General features: G+C 39.6%; 1 protein-coding gene across 2 annotated transcripts in view; it reads right to left on the minus strand.

Moving 5' to 3' along the window:
* Window positions 1–23,731, minus strand: part of LOC132826757 (laminin subunit beta-4-like) — a 121,422-nt gene that overhangs the window by 26,091 nt on the left and 71,600 nt on the right. For both annotated transcript variants that reach the window (XM_060842931.1, XM_060842932.1), the window contains 5 exons: window positions 22,325–22,549; window positions 16,021–16,238; window positions 15,094–15,190; window positions 5,442–5,814; window positions 3,762–3,916 (listed from right to left, as the gene is read on the minus strand). In XM_060842931.1, the coding sequence (XP_060698914.1) occupies window positions 3,762–3,916; window positions 5,442–5,814; window positions 15,094–15,190; window positions 16,021–16,238; window positions 22,325–22,549 (1,068 nt within the window). The remainder of the gene's footprint in view (window positions 1–3,761; window positions 3,917–5,441; window positions 5,815–15,093; window positions 15,191–16,020; window positions 16,239–22,324; window positions 22,550–23,731) is intronic.

Genomic DNA, 23,731 nt, shown 5'->3' on the forward strand with positions numbered 1-23,731 from the left:
TTTTTTTACTATTACCTAATTTTCTGTGCAAGGGGCAATGTAGGTGCATTGACCATGTGAGATCACATTTTGTTCTAGTGTGTGAGAGAAAGAAAATAAGTTTATTTTTTAAATCCAAAAAGCTCCCCACTAAGCTATTAAAATTGAATCAATCTCTCCACGGGCAAAAAGATTTATTGACACATATATTGGTCATGGCCAAAAGAAAACAAACACCTAAAATTTACCCATGATAATGAAGAATGTTTTAAATGAATTAAATGTGTAGTTGATATTAATTTTCATAGCAGAGATCTGCAATAATTAACCTTCTTATAATGAAAGTACAATGCAAAATCAGCCCATTGAGACTGGTACTTTCTTGTGTTTGTATTCTATGTGAACCTCCTACTGTCAGAAATCATCTGCATATCTTTCTATTCCTTTCCCTTTTATTAAATTATCTGTTTCCATTCAAATGCATGAAGTAGTTGTTTAAAAGGGTAATGGCCAAGCATCACAAAACTCTTAGAATTTGTGTTGCATTAGTCATTTAAAATATCATCAGCTGAAATAATAACAGATACCAGAAATAACTGTAACTGTGGGACAAATTTTCCACAAATTCCAGAGCACACCACAGAGCATTTCTGTTGTGGAGAATATGATGGAAGAAGTTGAGGATCTCAATTTATCCACCCAAACTCATTTTCATGGGAATAGGATCAGGGGTGGGCTGTAGTTTGCATAAACACCAGTTCCCAGAGGCATTGTGCCATTTAAATGACCAGCTGCTTCCATGAAATTGTACTTTGGTGACCGTCTGGAACCTGGAGTGTGGAGATTGGACCAGGTAAGAGCAAGTCTGTTCTCATTTTGCATTTTTTTTGGCCAACTATGGCACTCCTTTATGAAGCTGAAGTAACCCTCTAGGTATTGCCTCAGGGCAGCTTCGTGGTGGGGGTTAGGCACCCTTTGTTGGGAGGAGGGTCATCATATGCTATTTAGGACTATTAACAATGGAAAGGATTCTGCATAACTCCCTTGGAACTGTCCAACTTGTGAAGGAGTGTCAAATTGTGAGGTTATGAATGAAAATACATTTTTGAATGGAGTGCAATCTGTAATTAAGTAATAGAATGAATTTTTCTCCTACATGGATGTATGTTCAATTAGTTGGCATGACAGGTGAAGGGGAAATGGTAGTTGGTGGAACTAGGCTCTAAGTTGGCGGGGGAGGTAAGTTGGCATATGGATATAAGGGGACCATGGATTATGTAAAGGGCATTAGGGTTGGTATAGTGGGACTAAGGGAGTGTGTGAGAGAGAGGCAATATCAGGGGTGCGCCTTGGATGAATGTTTAATTTGTTGCCAAGCCTTTATGACCATTATGACACCTTTTCAATCCACTTATAGGCTGCTCCAGAAACAGACATCGGCAGTACAGGGCACATCAGCAACTAGTTGTGAAAGGCTGCTGCAAGGACACTTTGTACCCTTGGCCAGGCAACCAAATGAAGAATTGGATCAGGCAGCATCTCGGAGCTGTTCACTTACTCTCATTGTGTTTGCTCACTCAACATCTACCCGCATGTTTGCAACATCTGTACCTTGCATTGCCATCTCTGTCAGCTTGTTGGCACGACAGCTAGAGCCAAATTCACTGTTAGTTTTATTAACCAAATAGCCATGTCAAAAACTGGTGGGGTCTAAATTTTGGACCAGTTAATGTTGGGTGGTTTTATTGTCTGTCAGGTGGTCCTAGTATTGTCCGTCATGGTCACAGTCCACGCACAGTCCAGGGGCTTGGCCACAATCAGTTATCTACCTGGGACACTCATGATCAGGGAATCTATCTGAATGCAATCCAGGGAACTGGGACAGCAATCTGTCCTGTAGGTCCATACAAAGTAATACACTGTTATGTGCCATCAATCAGGGAGGTGCAAACATAGAGGTCTGGTTGGTCATGTGTAGGAGTCTGCCTTTTGAAGTCAGACAGAGGTTTGGGGTGAATAAAATCCTGGGGTACATCTGTCCATCCTTCAGCAGGGCTTGAGTCTGGCTTGTGTGGGAAGTAGAGAGTTCTTTGCAAAAGAGGTGAGAAAGGACAGGCTCTGGAGTTTGAGGTGGGAAGGAGGAAGGTTGAGCACAGGCGATTGAAGGTGTTTAGGTGGATATGTGGAGGAGACTTGGAGGGCCATGGGTAGGGGAGGAGGCATTGGTGGTAGTGGGGTTATTGGCCACGAATCCACCTTTAGCGACTGACTGATGGGATATGTTCAGACTAGGTCAGTGAAAGATCCAGTGGTTGGAAAACCAACACAGTAAAGAGACAAAGGTTCAAACCTAATAAGAATGATCAGCAATTTGACCATGTTTCTTTTTCTTTTACCCTCACCCGTAGAGCATAAATGTCGCTTGCAGACTTCACCAAAGAAAATACCTTGAAGCAATACAAAGTTCTGCAAACAATCAAAATCGCAGTAAGCATTTCAGAGAAAATAAGATGGGTCCAAATCTGATGAGCAATATATCTGGAGTACCTCTGAGATAAGATATACTTCATAAGTTAGCTTCTGTTCTGCACAGCTGAGTTTCAAGGACATTGGTAAATAACACAGTTATGGTTTAACTACAGAATAAATCAAGTGTTTAGCCTGCCTGAGGCTTGTGACAGCTGTTTCATCCATGAGTGAGGTGTAAAGCAATTGTGAATATTTTACAACATCACACTACTCAATGTGCTGGTAGTTTGTTGTCAACTACTAGAATGGGAAAAAAGTCTTGTTACAAATGGGTCTATAAAAATGCTATAAATATAATTCAGCTACCAGAATTCATCTAAATGTGAGGCAGGATAGGAGGAGTAAGGGAGGAAAGAACTATCTTATTTGCAATGGTCAATGATAATTTCCATATCAATAGTCCATCTCTAAACCTCAGTTTTGAAATTTGGTCATATTTTGCTTGCATATAATTCACTAGGCCTTTCATTAACAAAAACATTATCATGACTGAAGAAAGTACCGTTCAGTTATCATTTAAAAAAAAAGATGGCACGTTAAGCTCCGTTCTTTGTGTCAGGAGTTTCACATTTTGTTTTAAGGCTGATTTGGGGTAAGTGCAGCTAACAATTTAATTAAAATGATTAAATGAGCTTTAATAATTAAAAGGCAGACATTTCTGGGAATAGGTTTTAGCTAATCTCATTCTTCTCATTGGTGAGAGTGATGAACTAAAACAGGTATGCGTTCTATAATAATGTCTTCATACAAATGTTGTAGAGACACAATTTGTATGTGTTTTAGATAATTAGATTAAGTAAACCAATTTAAAAAGCTTGTTGATCACTTTCTCAGGTCAAAATCCCCTAACTCCCTTTCTAATAGGACTTCAGAATACCTAACTGAAATGGACTGCAGTGCTTCAATCAAGTGGCTTACCACTAGCTTCTTCTATGTTGAGAGATGGGCAAAAAGTACTGTACTGGCCAGCCAAGACCATATATTGTGTAAAATAAATAAAAACATTTGTGTGACAACCATCGTTTTGCACTGTTCTAAGCAGACCTGGTTTACTTCAAGCAGTTAAAGAATGAACATCCCTTAAGGTTAATTACTTGGACATTTCAACATACAGTTGTAAAACATGTGGCTATTTAAATATACTACTTTAATTTTAATCATGATCATTTTAATCATCTAAATCCAGCATTCAGTTAATATGGGAACACAGCACAGATATGTTATTTAAATGTCTCTTCCAATGGTACACTTACCACTTGCAATAGCTATTGTCCAGGAGTCGTTTTCGAATCTATACACTTTCTGACTGAGCTTGTCAATTTCTTCATTCAAATCATCAATATCTCGGTTATGCTGCTCAGTGTTATTTGAAATATTCAAGTGTGTATTGATCTGCATTTTGATTTCGCTGAATAACAAGTTCCAAAAAGATTAACACATCGTCTATAGTTTAGTTGTCGTTCAATAATTATCCAACTGTGTTTTTATTTCATGGATGATAGTCCTAATGTGACGCAGATTCCAAACTATGTGCTATATTCTGTCACTAGTTTCTTTACATTCATCTGGGGCTGCTACCCAAAATCATAGATTGGGATTGGAACCCAACTACAGTGGAATTTAATTTAACTAATAGCGAGAAAATTATTAAAGCTCATCTGATCTTCAACCATTTTCTCCAGCTTCCCCTCAATACCAGAGCTGAATGGTTGATGTTTCTCACGGACTTTGGAAGTATAGGCAATAAATGGATTTTTACATGTGTTACTTTTAATGATGTTTCTTTATGCTGTTTTTGCTCCCCCCACAATTTGAAACAGGGAAAAATCTACCTGTACCAATTGAAAAATGATGGAATATGAATTTACCATTCACACTTTTATAATTATGTTTCCATTCAAAAACTATTTTCCACTCCCAATAGTGGAAGAATAGACTGTTCCTGAAAACTCATGGGTCTTTGGTTCCAGTGTAAATACAATGTTCCTCCTGTAAATGATAGTCAGTGTTGACCCCACCGAAGTTTGTGGTCTCAGCAGGGGACGGGGTGGTGGTGAAAAAGCACGAATCTACATTGGCTAGGCAACCATCCAAGGTGCCTTCAAAACCCTGGGTGTGACTACATATGCTAGCTCACCAAGGTCTTGAGCTGAGGAAAACTGGGTGATCCTGTGCAGTGGCCATATCACAGACACTATTTTGGGGCAGAGGATTTCTCCAGCCCTCACACAGGCTTGGGCATGTCAGTACTAGTTGTATTCAGGTCCCAGCCTAATATGTAGTGCTTCCACTGCACTCTGGCCTTATGTATCAGAAGATTATGGATATTTGATTCTAGTTAATGTTATTGTCAAACAAAACTATATTCTTAAAACATTCAATGTAAATCATTTCATATTAACTGCTGAAGTATTGGCAGTTAGTTTGTCATCTGTAGCTTATACTTCACCTTTCTTTTTATATATTGAAACCCCGTAGAACATTTCTCACAGCCTGCAAGTATTGCAGAAAGATGCAATTACCTTTGCCTACAATCTGAATTTATTAAAATACTCCACAAACCAACTGCTAGAGGGCTGACTTTTAACCACGAAGGTTTCTACCACATCACAACATTATGGTAGACAAAGTTCAAATGGAAAAATCAAAAGAACTTTGGGTTTTCCTGCTATGTTATAATGGGAAGATACTATTGCGGGATAAATAAAACTGACAACTAGGTTAGAACTTGTCTGCAAATGCACCAGCATGTCAAACTGGGCTTCTATCCATTTCAGTCACTGGCGTAGACACATATGTTAAATTGCCTCTTGTTAAAGTTAAGATTGAAGTCTGTGATGCAGTAGATTTAAAATAGTCAAGTACCAATTATTGTGATCAGAAGTTAAAATAAATACTTTCTCCGTACAGTTAACTAAATTGAAGAAAATTACCTGATTTTGTCAAAGTAATCCTTTGTCTTTTCAAATGCATCCGGGGAAGCAACTGACTCATTTAACTTGTTGGCAGCTGCAGCAAATTTCCTTTCTAACTTTTTAAGCCTTTCATCATAGGAAGGCCCCGGAGTTTGTCCAGGCACGAAGTTGGTCTTGTTGATCAGATTTTCAGTGTCTTGGATGATGGAACACATCTCTTCATCTATCAGCTTAAAGCAAGGATGACACTTTGTGCATTTTGGAAACTCCTTGCAGTAACCCCATGCACACTTGTTGCAATGTTGCCCTGTTACACCTTCACGGCATTTACAGGCACCTGTTGTCTTGTCACATGTAGGCCTTTCTGTTCCTTCCAAACTGCAGTTACAGGCTACACAGAGAATATTGAAAACATTTATTATTTAAATCCATTCACATCTTAAATGATTCTGAATAATTTTTTTTAAAATAGCATAGCATTACTCTTTGACCACGAAATGCAGAATCCACCAGTTCTCATTAACTTGATTGAGTGTTTTGAAGAAGTAACTAAGAGGATTGATGAGGGCAGAGCAGTGGACGTGATCTATATGGACTTCAGCAAGGTGTTCGACAAGGTTTCTCATGGTAGACTTGTTAGCAAGGTTAGATCACATGGAATACAAAGAGAACTAACCATTTGGACAAAGAACTGGCTCAAAGATAAAAGATAAAGGGTGGTGATGGAGGGTTGTTTTTCAGAATGGAGGCCTGTGACCAATGGTGTGCCAAAAGGTTTGATGCTAGGTCCACTGCTTTTCATTATTTATATAAATTATTTAGATGTGAGGTATAGTTAGTAAGTTTGCAGATGACACCAAAATTTGACATGTAATGGATAACCAAGATTAAATGAGATCTTGATCAGATGGGTCAATGGGCTGAAGAGTGGCAGATGGAGTTTAATTTAGATAAATGTGAGGTATGACTCTAGTTAGAGGAAACGGGATGAGAACTGATACACATTTATCTTGGACAGCTAAAACTGCTAAAAAGTGATTGTGATATTTTGCAGGAGAGACAAGTACATGCATATGTTTTTCAAGTACCCAAACTGTGTAAGTTTGTTCTGGTTTGCGTATATACATACTGGAAAGGCATTTTGGAAAGGCAACTCCTGGCAGGACTTATATACTTAATGGTAAGGTCCTGGGGAGTGTTGCTGAACAAAGAGACCTTGGAATGCAGCTTCATAGCTCCTTGAAAGTGGTAGATAGGATAGTGAAGAAGGTGTTTGGTATGCTTTCCTTTACTGGTCAGACCATTGAGTGTACGGGTTAGGAGGTCATGTTGCGGCTGTACAGGGCATTGGTTAGGCCACTTTACAAAGATGCTGTCAGAGTTTGAGGCTTTGAACTATAGGAAGAGGTTGAATTGTTTTCCCTGCAGCGTCGGAGGCTGAGGGCTGACCTTGTAGACATGTATAAAATCATGGATAGGATAAATAGACAACATCTTTTCCCTGGGTGGAGAAGTCCAGAACTAGAGTATAGATTTAGAGTGAGATGGGAAAGGTTTAAAAGGGACCTAAGGGGCAACTTTTTCACACAAAGGATAGTGCATGTATGAATGCCAGAAGAAGTGGCGGAGACTGGCACAATTACAACATTTACAAGGCATCTGGATGGTTATATGAATAGGAAGGTTGTGGAGGGATTTGGACCATATCCTGGCAAATGGGACTGGATTAATTTAGAATATCTGGTCAGCATGGACGAGTTGGACTGAAGGGTCAGTTTCCCTGCTGTACGTTTCTAGTTAGAGGAAACGGGATGAGAACTGATACACATTTATCTTGGACAGCTAAAACTGCTAAAAAGTGATTGTGATATTTTGCAGGAGAGACAAGTACATACATATGTTTTTCAAGTACCCAAACTGTATAAGTTTGTTCTGGTTTGCATATATACATACTGTCCCAAATCAAAGGCGTAGTCCACTGGAAATCAAGCCTTAATTTTGTTCCATTCATTCACGGGATGTGGGCATTGTGGGCAAGGCCAGTACATATTGCCCATTCCTATTTGCCCAGAAGGCTCAGCCACATTGCTCTGGGTTGGAAGTCACATGTAGGCAGTTTCCTTCCTTAAAGGACATGAGTGAACCAAATAGGTTTTTCCCACAATTGACAATGGATTCATGGTCATTATTACTTTCTTAATTCCAGATTTTTATTGAGTTCAAATTCAATCATTTACCAATGCAGGAGTCAAACCTGTGTACCCAGAACATTACCAGGGTCTCCAGATTGACAGTCCACCCCTAATACCACTAGGCCAGCACCTCCCCTTCCACAAGTTTCCAAAATTGTGCTGAATGTGAATGTTCCCAAAATCCCAATTTGCATCTGACTAACTGCTATCCAAGATAAAAGTGAAGCATCCCAGATTCCTTCAGTAACAATGCAAAATAACTTTAGTGGGACGCTTTTTAAATTTTATCAGGAACAGGAAAAGAATATGATTTCTATTTTATGTAAAACTTTACCCTTTTAAAGACTTCCCTCTTTACACACACTGACACAAAAGAAAAAAGAATAAATATGTAGCAAAAGGAGAAAATGGTCAGAGGAATACTGATCTTTATCATTACTCCAATATTGGAGAACTAGATGTGGAGTTTTTACAATTGTTTATTCTTCAATGAGGTGTCAATGTTACCAGCACAACAATCTGATCAGTCTGTAGTTTACTGGTTACTTGGTTGGATCTGGTTCTTTCTTCACATCTTTGCATTCTGGAATGATTGATTTCTTTCAGTGTCTCTGAATGTAGTTGTCCTGCTCTTTTTTTCAGGTCTCCTTGCTTGTCTCTGATTTCACCTCCTCAGAGTCTGTGCTGAACTGCCACTTGAACAATCAACTACGCTGAGTTCTCCTGAACCCATAACAAATAATGCCACTTTGGCTGGACCCGATCTAACCACAAAGTAACGTCCAACGTAACCTCAAAGTGACATTGTTTCACACGCACCAGTTAGATTTCCTCATTTCCCCCAAATCTGCAAATAACTCCATATACTTAATATCTTTCTCCAAGCAGTGTTTTCATTTTCAATCTGTCAACCAAAACTAAAAGGTAAGGTCTCTTACAATACATACACAAATGGCCACAAGAGGGTACTATTACACTCCTACCTACTTTATGAAGAGGAGGTTACATGTAAAGTTCCATACAACTTATTATACCCCTCTCATTTTTCATGGATTTACAAATCAAATTTAATGACTCATTTCTTCTTCCTCACAGACTTTCTGAAGGAAAGGAACTTAAGTAATCTAGGCTTGAATTTGTGGAGTTTTCTCTGACAAACACTGATGATGCCCTGACTTTTAACTAAAATTTCCACTTCATCAGAAACATCTGACTCTGTTCTGAATTGGTTTCAGGTACAATTTGTGTTGGAGGGAATATTGGTATTTACTCATATCCAGCCATTAAATCATCAGACTAATTTGATTCTTCCAAACTCCTCCTTTTCCCTGGATCAGTGAAGGTAAATCATTATTCATATGTACAAATCTAGTCTCACCTCTATTAGACAGGTTGAGATAAATGTGTGCAAGGACCACATGCATTCATGATTCTTCAGGATTAGCCACTTCAATCATTTTATGATGATGACCTTTTGGTGAAACCTCAGACCTATTTCTCTTACTCTCCCCCTATCATTGCTTTCAGGCTGGATTGTTTCTAGTCCACGGATGGTGCTAACTGTGGCTTCAGCAGTAGACACCTCTCATCTAATCAACAATTCAACTGGTGATCTGCCAATCACATAGTTAGGTGTGTTGCGATAATTAGATAATTATCATTTTGTGATTCAATAATATTCCTCCAAATTTGTTTAACCAGGACGTGCTCAACAATTTGCGCTGCAGGCTGTGCTGCATAACTTTCTCTGGGGAACCAATAAGCAAGTAGCAAGAAAATCGTGCAAAATATCTTGAGCTTTGCTAATTGTTGTTCAATTCATTGGGAAACTTACATTGCTTTCTATCACAATGATTAGTCTAATCACTACAAATTCCCCTAACTCAGTCAATGGTCAGCCTCTATCACACCCTGGTGGGACATTTGCTGGGTTGCAAAGCTATTTTTGGCAGCTTCTAGTCTCAGCTTATGTCCTTGTGTAACCCTGGCTGCCAAAGGTGACTCCTGGCTGGTCTCTTTTTCAAGCACATCCCTAAATGTTGACCATCACATAGATCTCAGTGAGTTTTGAGAAGATTTGTAGCTCAAGTTGAGGTTCTGGATGTAGGTTTGCTCACTGAGCTGGAAGGTTTCTTTTCAGACATTTCGTCACCATACAAGGTAACATCTTCAGTCGGCCTCCGGATACTCACTGATAATGTTACCTAATATGGTGACAAAATGTCTGAAAATAAACCTTCCAGCTCAGCGAGCAAACCTACTTCCATTACATAGATCTGTCCTTTTCAGGAATTACAAATTGATTCGTAACATAACGCAATATTTATCAACTGATAACTCATTCTTCGCTTTTACACAAAGTAGCCTAATCTCTAAAACTATCTGCAGAATAGGCGCATACACCTTCTTCAATAAAGTGTGTTAACAATAAACATATTGTTCTACTAATATCATCTGCTGGTTCTGGCAACTTAGATGAAAAGGGTCCTACCTGTATTGAGGATAATCTGGGCATCTCACAGTGATTACACTGGTGTTTCAATCACCAGTACTTCAGATCATGCTGATAAGCAGATAAAATCAACAACTATTATAACAACTGTGTGTTCTGAAGACTTTGGATTCAAGTTAGCTGTTTGTGGTTATGATCAGTTTTGACTGTAAACTATGACCATATAAGTATTTATGAACTGCCAAAAATTAAAGACAAGCCTTTAAATTCTTTCTTAATTTTGTCATTGGCTCTGAGTCAAAGGCATATGGTCTTTCCTCAACATTCTCCAATATTTGGGAAAGCACAATACCTATTTATATGGAGAGGCATCGCGGGCTAGATTAATCTTTTTGAGATACATTGTAATGTCCAGGCATTTTGCCATGTACCCGTTCAGTTTCATAGGACCAGAATCCTTTGTCAAATTCCATCTTCCAATTTCATGAAACTTTGCTCTTCGAAGTTATTCAATGGGTGCAATAATGTGACTGGATTTCATACGATTTCACCATAATAATTCAATTAGTCCAACAATGTTATGATCTCAGAGATACTTGGAGGGTGTGGCACATTTCCTATTGTCTGTATGTTACTCTGTGTGGCATGTAATCCACCTTTGAGATAAGAGTATGGTGCTGGAAAAGCACAGCCGGTCAGGCAGCATCCGAGAAGCAGGAGAATCGAAGTTTCAGGCATAAGCCTTTCATCAGGAATGAGGCTTGTGGGTTGGGGCTGAGAGATAACTGGGAGGGGGCTGGGTTGGTGGGGTAACTGGGAAACTGATAGGTGGATGAAGGTGAGGGAGAAGGTGATAGTTCAGAGGGGGGACAGTGATGGACGGGTCTGGAGGGCAGTATAATCCATCTTGACGTATTCTGTGACACAAACGCTCCACAGAGTTTTGAAACATTTCACATTTGACACACTGTGCCTGAACACCATGCTTTTCCAAACGTTGGAGCACCTTTTTTGGTCATTATGGGTCTACCTATTTGGACTGAAATAAGCACGTCATCCAAATAATTAACTGCTCCCTGAATTCCCTAGCAAAGTTTGGTTTATTATTCCTTGAAATTTCAGGGGGAGGAAAGAAACACCAAATAGTGACTGATGAAACTGAAATAGACCCATGAGGGTGCTATTATTTGAATACGACTAGATTCATCATTTAACTCAAGTTATAAATTGGCTCAAGTCTTTTCAGTTCTTGCTCTACTTTGTGCCTTTAGATCATTAGGCACTGGACAAGAGCTGAAATAAACTGGTCTTGCTTTCCAATGATCCCTGCACAATGCTCTTGTATCCTTGAACTTGTTTACTGCTGGCACTAAATAACTGAGTGTTTTTAGCAATCACTTCTTTGTGAAAAACTTGGTCTAGTTGAATTTAAATGCTTTAACCTTCACCGGCTGTTTTCTAACCATTGACACAGTTATGAGCATTTGGCTCCTTGTATGTGCTTAGAATGATCATATCTCCTATTATAAGGATTTTCTTTCCTTCAAACTTTCAGAATTTTCTGTGTGATTTCTTTGCTGATTAAACACCTAGTGCACCCTCCTTAAGCTACATAGAGCTTCATCCAATGTGACTTGGAGTACATTCTGTGAATTTCCACAGAACATTCTGTGTTTTGAATCATATGGGTCTAAACTGACTCCTCATTGACCTGATGCTGTGCGACCACCAAACGCAGTGACTGCCATTTCCTCCAGCCAGCTGTTTCTGTCTTTAAAATTGTCTTGACATGACTTGACAAAAAGATCCTTCTTCTTGCAAGTGTAATGCTGTCCCTTCAGAATGTGATAATTTGGTGCCCAGTGTTGGCCTATAGACTGCAACAGGACTTTATTGTCGCACTGCTATGACCAACCACCCTTGTTGGGGCTTTTAGCAGACTCAGCTACAGATACTTTACTTCAGCAGATGACCGGCAGTTGTCAAATCTGATTTCACCACCATCACATTCCAACATGTCCAAAGACAATGTCACCTAGTAACCTATGCTGGAAATTAACACTGGCACATTTAAACTGCACATAAGTCTATTCTCTGGAAATTCTCCAAGATTACAGTGAATGGACAGCTTTTTCAAAGCCTCAGTAAACTTTCCAATGTGCTAATTGGCCAACTGGTTCCAAATTAACAGCCTTCAGCAATTTTTAATGGACTTGTGACTATAGTACCGCTCAAGCTGACACAACTTAACTCAAAGTGGCATCTCTTTTAGCTCAGCGAATTCTTCAGTTTCTTTTTATCCACTTCATGGTACACTTCCATCTGAAAATATTTCTCCCTTCCTTTCCGTACTGTCTGATCAACAGTTGAATCATCAGGATCTTTGAGGATATTATTAGCAAAGAGAAATATCTCGAACCATGCCACAAAAGCTCGGAAATTCTGCCAGTCAAGACTATACTGTTCCAGTCTCCCAGTCAAACGCGTTGATGAAACCATCTTTGAAGATCATCCCACTAACATGTACCATCAGCTTTTTGTCTCTCAGCCTGAATTTTTAAAGCCTATTTCTCAAGGGAAAAAAAAATACTCACGTTGCTCTGCTGGTTTGCTGGAAGCTTCTCCAAACAGATTTATCCAAGTAGGCTATTTATGATCCTATTCTTATGCACAAGACAGAGACAGAGTGACTGACGCATATACATGGATTTCAAGTGCCCCAGCTAAACGGGTTTATCCAACTTTGCTTATAAAATACGTAATGTAAATTCAATTTCATTTTAATTTTTGTACTTCCTTAAACTGTGGACTGAATTGAAAGGAATTGTTTTGAAACCCAAGGACTTTTAAAGATTGCGACATGTTTTGAAAGTTAGGGATTTTGTGAACCCTGTTTGTGCAATGTGCAGACAAGCTGGAGCTGAGTAGTTGTTTACAAGTGAAGCTGATTGATTTGTGGGCTAGGAACCAATTATTAATGATCAAGATGCTCAGTCTGTCAATGACAAAATACCTGGTTGTTAAGTTGCGGAATAGCTTGGGCTGTGAGTAAGACAGAGAGAAACTTTCTCATATCAGAAAACAAACCAGCAGATCTCCAACAGCCAAACTCACTCTCTCTCTCTATACTTTCTGTGCAGTAAGCCACTTGAAACCTGAAGAAAACCATGTTATTGTTTCTTCAGTAGATGCTGCAAGTTGTGATGTTGAATTGGATAAAGATAGAGATCTTTTCTAAGTGAAAATGTCATGCAAACCAAAAGGAACACTGGAAAAAGGAAAGTTAAGGAGAAACCTTTGGATCAGCAAGAACCAAACCCAACAGAACTTGGGAACAAATGCCGCGGAATGGTTCCACGTTTTTCCTCCAGCCATGTGTTTGTGTTCCTGTTGCTTGTCTGTCTATGTGAGTGTGTAAGGGGAGGAAAGGGTTTAGAGTTCAATTTGTTACGTTTAATTAATTTAGTTTAGTGGTTTACCATCTAATACCCAGCAAAACAAAAGTGCTTCTTTGTTAGGTCTGTGCTTGCTATCAACCTAGGTCTGAAAATCAGGGAAATCAGGGATGTTTTGTATTTTTTGTTAGCAACTTTGGAACTTTTGTGATGCCCCTTGGAACAGCAGGGCTTGATTTGCAGCATGAATCTAGCGAGTTATAACATTCACATGTGTACACAAATCCCCAAATTGTTCATCCCAGTTGAGGTGAAGGACTGTCTCCCTTCTTCATTTAGTTATCCCTTAGATGCTTATGTCATAGAGATTTACAGCACCGAAAATGGCCCTTTGGCCCATTGACTTGCCAAAAACTAGCGCCTAACCACTCTAATCCCATTTTGCAGCACTTGGCTCAAAGCCTTGTATGCCTTGGCATCACAAGTGTGTATCTAGATACTTCTTAAATGTTATGAGGTTTTCTGCCTCTACCACCCTTACAGGTAATGAGTTCCAGATTCCCACCATCCTCTGGATGAAAATAATTTCCTCTCCACCCCTTCAAATGTTTTGCCCCTATGTATGCCTCCTGGTCATTGATCCCTCCATCAAGTTGAAAAGTTCCTTCCTGTCTAGTCTAGTTATGCCCCTCATAATTTTAAATATCTCAGTCATGACTCCGTCTGTCTCCTCTGCTCTAAGGATAACAACCCCAGTCTGTCTGATGTTTCTTCATAATTAAAAACCTGCAGCCAAGGCAATGGCCTGGTAAATCTCCTCTGCACCCTCTCCAATGTTATCACATCCCTCCCTAATGAAACCCTGTCCGGATTCTGATGCTGTAAAATTCCGTGGGCTGTGCATTGTGAATTGAATCAGCCATTTGTGGGATCTCATCAACTTACTGCTACAATTTTCTTTTAGTAGTCCACTGTTATTCCTAAAGATGGCAATTTTCTGTTTCAAATTGTTTCATCAAACATTTGATTTTCCGTGTGGAGGTGGTAGGCCTTAATAATTCAGTTTCTCTGCGATTAAAAGCATTTTTTAACATTTGTTTTATGAGGAATAGTCCCAAAAGCAAGACACATGCAGACCGATACAATCAAAATAAAAGTGAAGTTAGTCCTCAGAATACTATCCCAGAAGAGAAAAAGTATACTGGTGAATGAGACCTATTGGTCCTCATATAGTCAAAATAGATCCACTACTACTCATATATTTGTTTCAAAGTTTCACTGGCTTTTCCCTCTGGGATGGTTTTCAAAAGAGCTGATGCAGCTGACACACTTTAATAATAGATTGTAGAGCGTAATAAGAATGGATTACTAATTGAAGCTCATCACCAATCTGCCATTACTCAAAAGCTACCTGACAGACCAATCAATCTTAGGAAATTAGTGATAAAACCTGCACTGATGTAGCATGTGCTGAAATACATCTCATAGGTTCTTGGTTACTAACTCGTAACAAAATTAATTACAATTCCCTTTTTTGATTTCTTGGTTCAACAATGCCCTAAATCTTTGACATTTCACTCAACAATTCAAACTACCTGTGAAAAAAGACTGTTAGGGAAATAGATACTTACAGATACACTGTATTCTTGGGTTGCCATAATAATTATCCTGACATTCAGAACATGTTTTTCCACTGTAGCCAGCTTCGCATTGACATTGTCCAGTAACCTAAAATACGCAATTAATAGATAGGTTAGAATGAAGTCTAATAAGCAGGCCCGTCTCCAGTCCTCAGGCACCTCACCCATAGTTATTGATTATACTGATAGTTCTGCAAGGGGCCCTGCAATTTCCTCAGTCATGAAACTTGAAAGGGTTCAGAAAACATTTACAAGGATGTTGCCAGGGTCGGAGGATTCGAGCTATAGGGAGAGGCTGAAGAGGCTGGGGTTGTTTTCCATGGAGTGTCGGAGTTGAGGGTTGACCTTATAAAGGTTTCTAAAATTATGAGGGGCATAGACAGGATAAATAGACAAAGTCTTTTCTCTGGGGATGGGGAGTCCAGGATTAGAGGGCATTGGTTTCGGGTGAGTGGGGAAAGATATAAAAGGGACCCAAGGATCAAGTTTTTCATGCAGAAGGTGGTACATATATGGAATGAGCTGCCAGAGGAAATGGTGGAGGCTGGTACAATTGCAGAATGTAAAAGGCATCTGGATGGGTATATGAACAGAAAGGATTTAGAGAGAGATAGGCCAAATGCTGGCAAATGGGACTAGATTGAGTTGGGATACCTGGTCGGCATGGACAAGTTGGACCGAAGGGCTGTATCCATGCTGTACGTCTCTGTGACTCTATGACACTATGGTGTGATGACACTAGATTGAATACTTTGTCCCATCACTTATAAATGGCAATGCTTCCCTCTACTGGACAAACATGGCATGTCCAAATCTATTGTTTCAGAAATGGCTCTGCACGTTTTGTTCAATATTAGAATTTTTTGATATTTTCAGTGATTTTGTATCTTTGATTAAATATACAAATTTCCTCCTTGCCTCATCACATTGGGAGCTGACGGAGTTCTGAGGGTCACAATAACAAGGCTTACATCCTCTTCCACTGCGCAGATTCCAGAAACCAGGAGCACATTTCACACAGCTGTTCCCAACCACATTTGGTAAGCATGGACACTGACCAGTTGTTTGATCACACATACACAAACTATTGGGAACACAACGCCCCCTATCGAGTCCAATGCCATTGCAAGTACATTCTGAAACATAAGTTAACGTCAGAGTAAATTAAACTGTTTTTAACTATAGTGACATTCATATTTCGTGCTTCATATCACATTAATTATTTTTGTCATATAGTCATTGCTATTCTATAGGATGACAGAATGATAACTAGTAGACCATTCAGCCCCTCGAGTCTGTTCCATCATTCAGTGAGATCCTGGCTGATCCATAGCCAAACTCCATATAACTGTCTTTGGCCCTTATCTCTTAATATCTTCACTTCACAAAAAATTATCTATCTCAGATTTAAAATTAACAACTTTGAAATTCTATGTAACTTATTTAAACCTTATCAGTGGTAGTGGTGCCAGTACAATGGCAGCATACACAATATAGACATGCAGTGAAGTGAATGGGACAATAATAGATCATTATTAAATGTCTTCTGGAAGTCCATTTAAACAACATCCACAGACATTCTCCTGTACACTACGTAAGTCACCTCTTTAAAAACATTCAGTAAGGTTTGTCAGGCTTGGTCTGTCAAGAATCCACGCTGGCTCTCCCTGATTAATTCAAAAAATGTCAAGGTGTTCAGTTACATCATCCTTGATTCTGGACACCGACAATTTCCCCTCAACAAACTGTCCAGTTTTAGCAATGCACTATAATGTTCAGAAAGGGAACTGTAATGATAACATAGTTGGTTTATCTAGAGGCCTGGAACTCCCACAATGGATCTGGGGATTTTATCACCAAAGCACCATAAGATACAGGAGCCGAATTAGGACATTTTGGTCTATTGTGTCTGCTCTGCCACACAATCATGGCTGATATGTTTCTCAACCCCATACTCCTGCATCGTCCCCGCAACCCTTGATCCCTTACTAATTAAGAACCTCTGTCTTAACTACACTCAATGACTTGGCCTCCACATCTCTCTGCAGCAATGCTTTCCATTGATTCCCCATCTTCTGGCTGAAGAAATTCCTCCTCATCTCATTTCTATAAGGTGATCCCTTTACTCTGAGACTGGGTCCTTGGGTCCTAATGTTTCCTACGAGGGGAAACACCTTCTCCACATGCACTCTATCCAGGCTTCTCAGTATTGTGTGAGATTGATGGATTTCAATGACATCCCTCCCCCCATTCTTACAAATTCCATAAAATACAGAGCCTCAACTGTTCCTCAAATGACAAGCTCTTCATCCAATTAATAAATCTCAAATTTAAAAGGTAGTCTCAGTGGCAATGATCATGAAATGGATCAGAAACCTTGGAGTGCCGGTTCATAGCTCCTTGAAAGTGGAGTCGCAGGTAGATAGGACAGTGAAGCTTTCCTTTATTGGTCAGAGTATTGAGTATAGGAGTTGGGAGGTCATGTTGCGGCTGTACATGACATTGGTTAGGCCACTGTTGGAATATTGCATGCAATTCTGGTCTCCTTCCTATTGGAAAGATGTTGTGAAACTTGAAAGGGTTCAGATAAGATTTACAAGGATGTTGCCAGGTTTGGAGGATTTGAGCTCTATGGAGAGGCTGAATAGGTTGGGGCTGTTTTCCCTGCAGCGTCGGAGGCTGAGGGGTGACCTTATAGAGGTTTATAAAATCATGAGGGGCATGTATATGGTAAATAGACAAAGTCTTTTCCCTGGGGTAGAGGAGTCCAGAACTAGAGGGCATAGGTTTAGGAGATGGTGGATGCTGGTACAATTATAACATTTAAAAGGCATTTGGATGGGTATATGAATAGGAAGGGTTTGGAGGGATATGGGCCAAGTGCTGGCAAATGGAATTAGATTAATTTAGGATATCTGGTCAGCATGGACAGGTTGGACTGAAGGGTCTGTTTCTGTGCTGTACATCCCTATGACTCTCTGACTCAGTTATCAGAAGAATATACCTGGTTCATAAAAATAAAGAACTGCAGATGCCAGATACATTGAAACAAAGACAGAAAAAGTTCTGTAGAAACTCAAAAGGTCTGGCAGCATCTGCACAGAGAAGAACAGAACTAACATTTCAAGACAAAGGGTTTTGGTGGTGAGATTTAAACATTAATCGCTCAATCGTCTGGAACCATGATCTTGATGCATTATACATCTGCTAGAGTATGAATGGAGGTTTGTTTTGCTGCGTGTGTTTAAGACTGGAGTGAGAAAACATCAAGTAATGAGCTTCCTAGACTCCAGGAAGAGCAAATTTTAAAAAAAATGCAATTTAATTGAAAAGCTTCTGGGCAGTTTGAAAGAGAGCTGATTAAAGCCAGATGTCGAGGCTCTTTTAGGAAAAGGAAATGTTTGGAGCATTTAAGGAAATGTACCTCAGTGAAAGCGTGTAGTTTGTCAAATTTGCAGATCTCGGAGTGTTTGTGTAAAAGTCTGCGGGTTATTCACAGTGCCTGAGCCCCGGGTTCAATTCCCGACTCAGGCGACAGACTGTGTGGAGTTTGCACGTTCTCCCCGTGTCTGCGTGGGTTTCCTCCGGGTGCTCCGGTTTCCTCCCACAGTCCAAAGATGTGCGGGTCAGGTGAATTGGCCATGCTAAATTGCCCGTAGTGTTAGGTAAGGGGTAAATGTAGGGGTATGGGTGGGTTGCGCTTCGGCGGGTCGGTGTGGACTTGTAGGGCCGAAGGGCCTGTTTCCACACTGTAAGTCTAATCTAATCTAAAGACTGAAAAAGTCTAAGCTCTGAGTTGTGCGAGTGGTCAAGGGAAAATGCCTCACAGCTTCCAAAACTGGAATTTCTCTGGATTCTTTGAGTAACTGTAATATGATGGTGTTGCGAAGGAGGTGGGATTGTATTTTGCCTTGTGTTTTTGAAATCTCTTAAACTGTGTTATATGTAAATAGCTTTGTTTGTTTTATGTCATTTTTGTTTTATTTCTTTTGCGTACTTAACTTCTATTTTATTGTTAAATCTAAATCTGCAGCCCGGCACACTTGTGTTTCAGTTAATTTTGGCCACGTTAAATTTAAAAATACAAAATAGAAACTGTCAGCCCAGATTTCATCCAGGGATCTGACTGGTCCAGTAGTCACCTCGGCTGGGATTATACCATTTCTTTTAGGGAAGGAAATACTTATCCTTTCTGACCTAGTGTGTCTCCAAATCATGGGAATATGGTTAACTCTCAACTCCCTTCTAAAAAGGCCTAGAAAACCATTCAGTTTATGTCACACAGAAGCACCTGGATTAATCATCCAGCATTGACTTCGGCAGCAGAAACTTAAATGAACACGTATCCTATCGATCCTGCACAGTCCTTCTCACTAACATCTAGACTCGTGACAAAATTCAGGGTGTTGTCCCTGAACCATTTGAGCAACAAGCTGACTATTACTAACTGCTGAACCTCATCACTATCTTCTCCATGATAATTGAGGATGGACAATAAATGCTGGCTTTTCCATCAACACTCACATCAAATGAACAATTAATGAAAAAGGACAATTCTGAGAAGTTTATCAAAGTATGTAAGAATGTATTTTTAAAATAAATTTACTAATGCAACCATGATCAATAGTGGAACAACTGAAAATGAAATTTGGATCTCATTTACTGTAAGCACCAAAGAAAATGGATTGCATTCATCCTTTCATAGACGCTGTTATATAAATGCTGCTTTGTTAAAACCAACAACATTTAGCATGATAACATATAACTGCAAAAATCAAGGGTAAAACCAAACCAGTCTGGCCCATCAATGCTACCAAAGGACAAAATGGGGCAATAAAATTCCAGATATTGAAAATCCAGTTGGCTGTCATAAAGCTCATTATGGTGATTGGTTGAAGATTGTCACAGATTGTTATGGTGCTGCAAAATTTCCTGAGTCAGACCACACTTCACTAGATAAATACTGCCGTTAGTTGAGAAATAGGACAAAAACAGCACAATTTTGACAGTATTAGGCAGGAACTTTCAAATGTTGATTGAGGGAGGTAATTCGTGGGTAAAAAAAAATGATTGGGAAGTCAGAAGCCTTTGAAAATGAGACAATGAGAGTTCAGAGACAGTGTGTTCCTGGTTGTGTGAAGTTCAAGGCTGGTAGGTGTAGGGAATGCTGAATGACTGGAGATATTGAGGGTCTGGTCAAAAACCAAGGAGGCATATGTCAGGCATAGAGAGTCAGGATTGAGCGAATCCCACGAGGTGTATAATGGTAGTAGGAAATCAGGTGGGCAAAAATGGGACATGAGATGGCTTGGCAAATAGAGTTAAGAAAAATCAAAAGAGATTCTATAAGTACATTAAAAGAATAAAAGTGTAACTAGGTAAACAATAGGGCCCTTTAAAGATCAACATGGCCATCTATGTGCGGAACTACAGAGGGATGAGATCCTGAATGAGTATTTCGCGTCACTATTTACTGTGGAGAAGGACAAGGAAAGTAGGGAAATGAGGGAATAAATAGTGATGTCTTGGAGAGTTCATATTACAGAGGAGGTGGTGCTGGATGTCTTAAAACGCATAAAGGTAGATAACTCCCTGGGACCTCATCAAGTATTTCTCAGCTGTACAGGATATTGGTGAGGCCACTTTTAGAATGCTGCATCCAATTCTGGTTGCCCTTTTATAGCAAAGATGTTGTTAAATAGGAGAGGATGTTAAAAGGATTTACAAGCATGTTGCTAGGACTGGAGGATTTGAGTTACAGAGAGAGGATGAATTGGCTGGGGCATTTTTCCCTGGAGCGTCAGAGGCTGCGGTGTGAACTTATGGAGGTTTATAAAATCATGAGGGGCATAGATAGGGCGAATGGCTAAGGCCTTTCTCCCAGGTTAGGGAAATCCAAGATTAGAGGACATAGGATTAAGATGAGAAGGGAAAGATTTAAAAAGGATCTGAGGGGTAACTTTTTCATACAGTGGGTAATGTGTGTATGGAATGAACTGCTAGTGGAAGTGATGGAGGCAGGCACAATTAGAATATTTAAAGGGCACCTGGATGGGTATATGAATAGGAAGGGTTTAGAGGGATATGGGCCAAGTGGTGGCAAATGAGACTGGGTCAGATTGGAATGTCTGGTCAGTGTGACAAGTTGGATCAAAATGTGTGTTTCTGTGCTGTATGATTCTATGAATAGAAGTGCTATTTAAGCAAGACTTTCAGCAGATTACCTGTTATATAACTAGATACCTTAGCAGGTTATCAGTGACAAAACACATTTCAAAGCTGCTTCTGATGCAAAAACACTGAAGTTCTGCATGTTAGAATTCTCATATTTTCAGTGGGTCTGTAAGTTTCAGTAATTGCTGTCAGTTACACAGGAATCCGCAAAATTTATCCTGAAGCTGACATTGCAAATATGCTTATGAAATTCCACACTGAAACTTGCTTTAGGATACGTTAAGCCAGAACTTGAGCACTTCTATACTATCTATAATGAAGATGTAAGTATTCCTTTAAGAGAGTTAAAAGCAGCAGCACTACCAGAACCAGCACCAAGTGTACTCAGAAATGGTAACAATGTAGCACTGGATCGAACTACTCGATTAGTTTGTTGCTTGGAGACAAAAACAAATTTGAATTCGGCCAATCAATTTGAATTATACCCAAAACATATCAAACTCCAATCAAGATTGAATAGAGTATATTGATGACCTTAAAAGCCAATGACACAATCCGATGCTTTGGGATATAGGACCAGGGAAAATTGAACAGTTGAAGGGAGAACTGCCATGGCCCAGCATGCTTGAAAATAGCTCTCACTTAAAAGTGCCTTTTCGATCAGTAACCCGTGACTCAGAAATTCCTAACAAGGAGAAAAGAAAACATTAAGATCCGAAGATAAGAACCAAAAGCTGCCTGGATTTGAGATAAGAAGCGTTGTTTTGTAAATCTTAATTGGGAATTTTATCAGCTAGCATTATAGAAGGGAAGATAAAAGATAGGTTAGAGAAAGAAATTTTAAATAGTGGTTAGTTAATTATTCTCTGTTATATTTTAAGAAATAAAGTTGCTTATTTTTACTTGAAGTAGTTCTCGGCTACCTGATTTTTACAGATTGCTGCATGGGATAAATCCTTTCTGTGTTGCTGGTTTTAAATTAAGCAGGAGGGTTTACCCCGTGTCGTAACAAATCTAACTGAAATGATTAACCTCCTGAGAATCTTACGTTTGCAGTCCTTGTTCAAAGCAGATCCATAATACCCTGGTTTGCAGTACTGACAGTTTGGTCCATAGGTGTTATGCAGGCATTTCAAACACTTGCCCGTCTGCGGATCGCAAGCTCCTGGGTCTCTCCTGTCTATGTTATCATTGCAGCTGCAAGGCAAACAGCGATCTCCAATCCCTATCAGGGTACCGTAGAAACCAGGAGAACATCTCTCACAGTGACTTCCTGAACAGAAAGACACAAAAAATTTTAATAGCAGCACAGATATAGACTGGCTTCAATCCAATCAAATATAGAGACATGTCACCAAGGTGGTAAACCTAGATATCAAGTGAACCACAGACTAAATACATTGCTCCAGCAAACAGATAGCCAACAAATTTATCAGAGCTGTGAAAATTAATAAGTTAGCTATCAGACCACATTTTCCACTCAAAACTCTTTCCTCCATATAACTTTCTGATCCTTATATCACAGGGGGGATCCATAGTTGGGATCCATGGGGTGGAGTGGTGGCTCAGTGGTTAGCACTGCTGCATCACAGCCTCCGGGTTCAATTCCAGCCTTGGGCAACTGTCTGTGTGAAGTTGGAAAATTCTCCCAGCGTCTGTGTGGGTTTCCTTCGGGTGCTCCAGTTTCCTCCCACAGTCCAAAGATGTGCAGGTTAGATGGATTGGCCAATGGGAAATGCAGGGTTACAGGGATATTGTAGGGGGAGGGTGGGTTTGGGTGGGATACTCTTTGGAGGGTCAATGGGTTGAATGACCTGCTTCCATACTGTAGGAACTCTATAGCTGCTGGGAATACAGGTTAGAAATGGGATTGTAACTGTACTGCCAACTGTCTGATCTACACTCTTGTTAAGTGTAAATTTGCTCCTATTCATTTATTTCATAAGTGTTAAATATCAAATATAAATTTTGTAAATTTATTCATCTTAGTTTCTCAGTTGGAACAATCACAACAAATTTAAATAACATACCAGACCAAACAAATTACATTTGTATAGCACCTTTTACTTGTAAAATATGTCAGGTCTTTTCACAGCAGCTTTATCAATCACAATTTGACATTGAGCTACATAAGGAAATAACAGAGGCAATGACCTTGTGCTTGCTTAGAGAGCTACGTTTTAAACAAAGTTTTGAATGAGAAATGAAAATGTATGTTGTTTACGGAGGAGACTCCAAAGTTTACTGCCCTTACAGCTGAAGGATAGCAACAGTGGATTGATTAAAATTGTTTATACTCAAAAGACCTGAATTGCAGGAGTGCAGATACCTATAGACCACATGGCCTCTAGTTTGTTTTTTCAAGTGCATGTTACATTAAAGAGTGAACCTGTGCAATCTGGGCAGGACTGGGAAGATTACAGAGAGTACAGCTTTTAAATTAGACAGATTTGTT

The sequence above is a fragment of the Hemiscyllium ocellatum genome, chromosome 23 (genome assembly GCF_020745735.1).
Source record: "Hemiscyllium ocellatum isolate sHemOce1 chromosome 23, sHemOce1.pat.X.cur, whole genome shotgun sequence".
NCBI lineage: Eukaryota > Metazoa > Chordata > Chondrichthyes > Orectolobiformes > Hemiscylliidae > Hemiscyllium > Hemiscyllium ocellatum.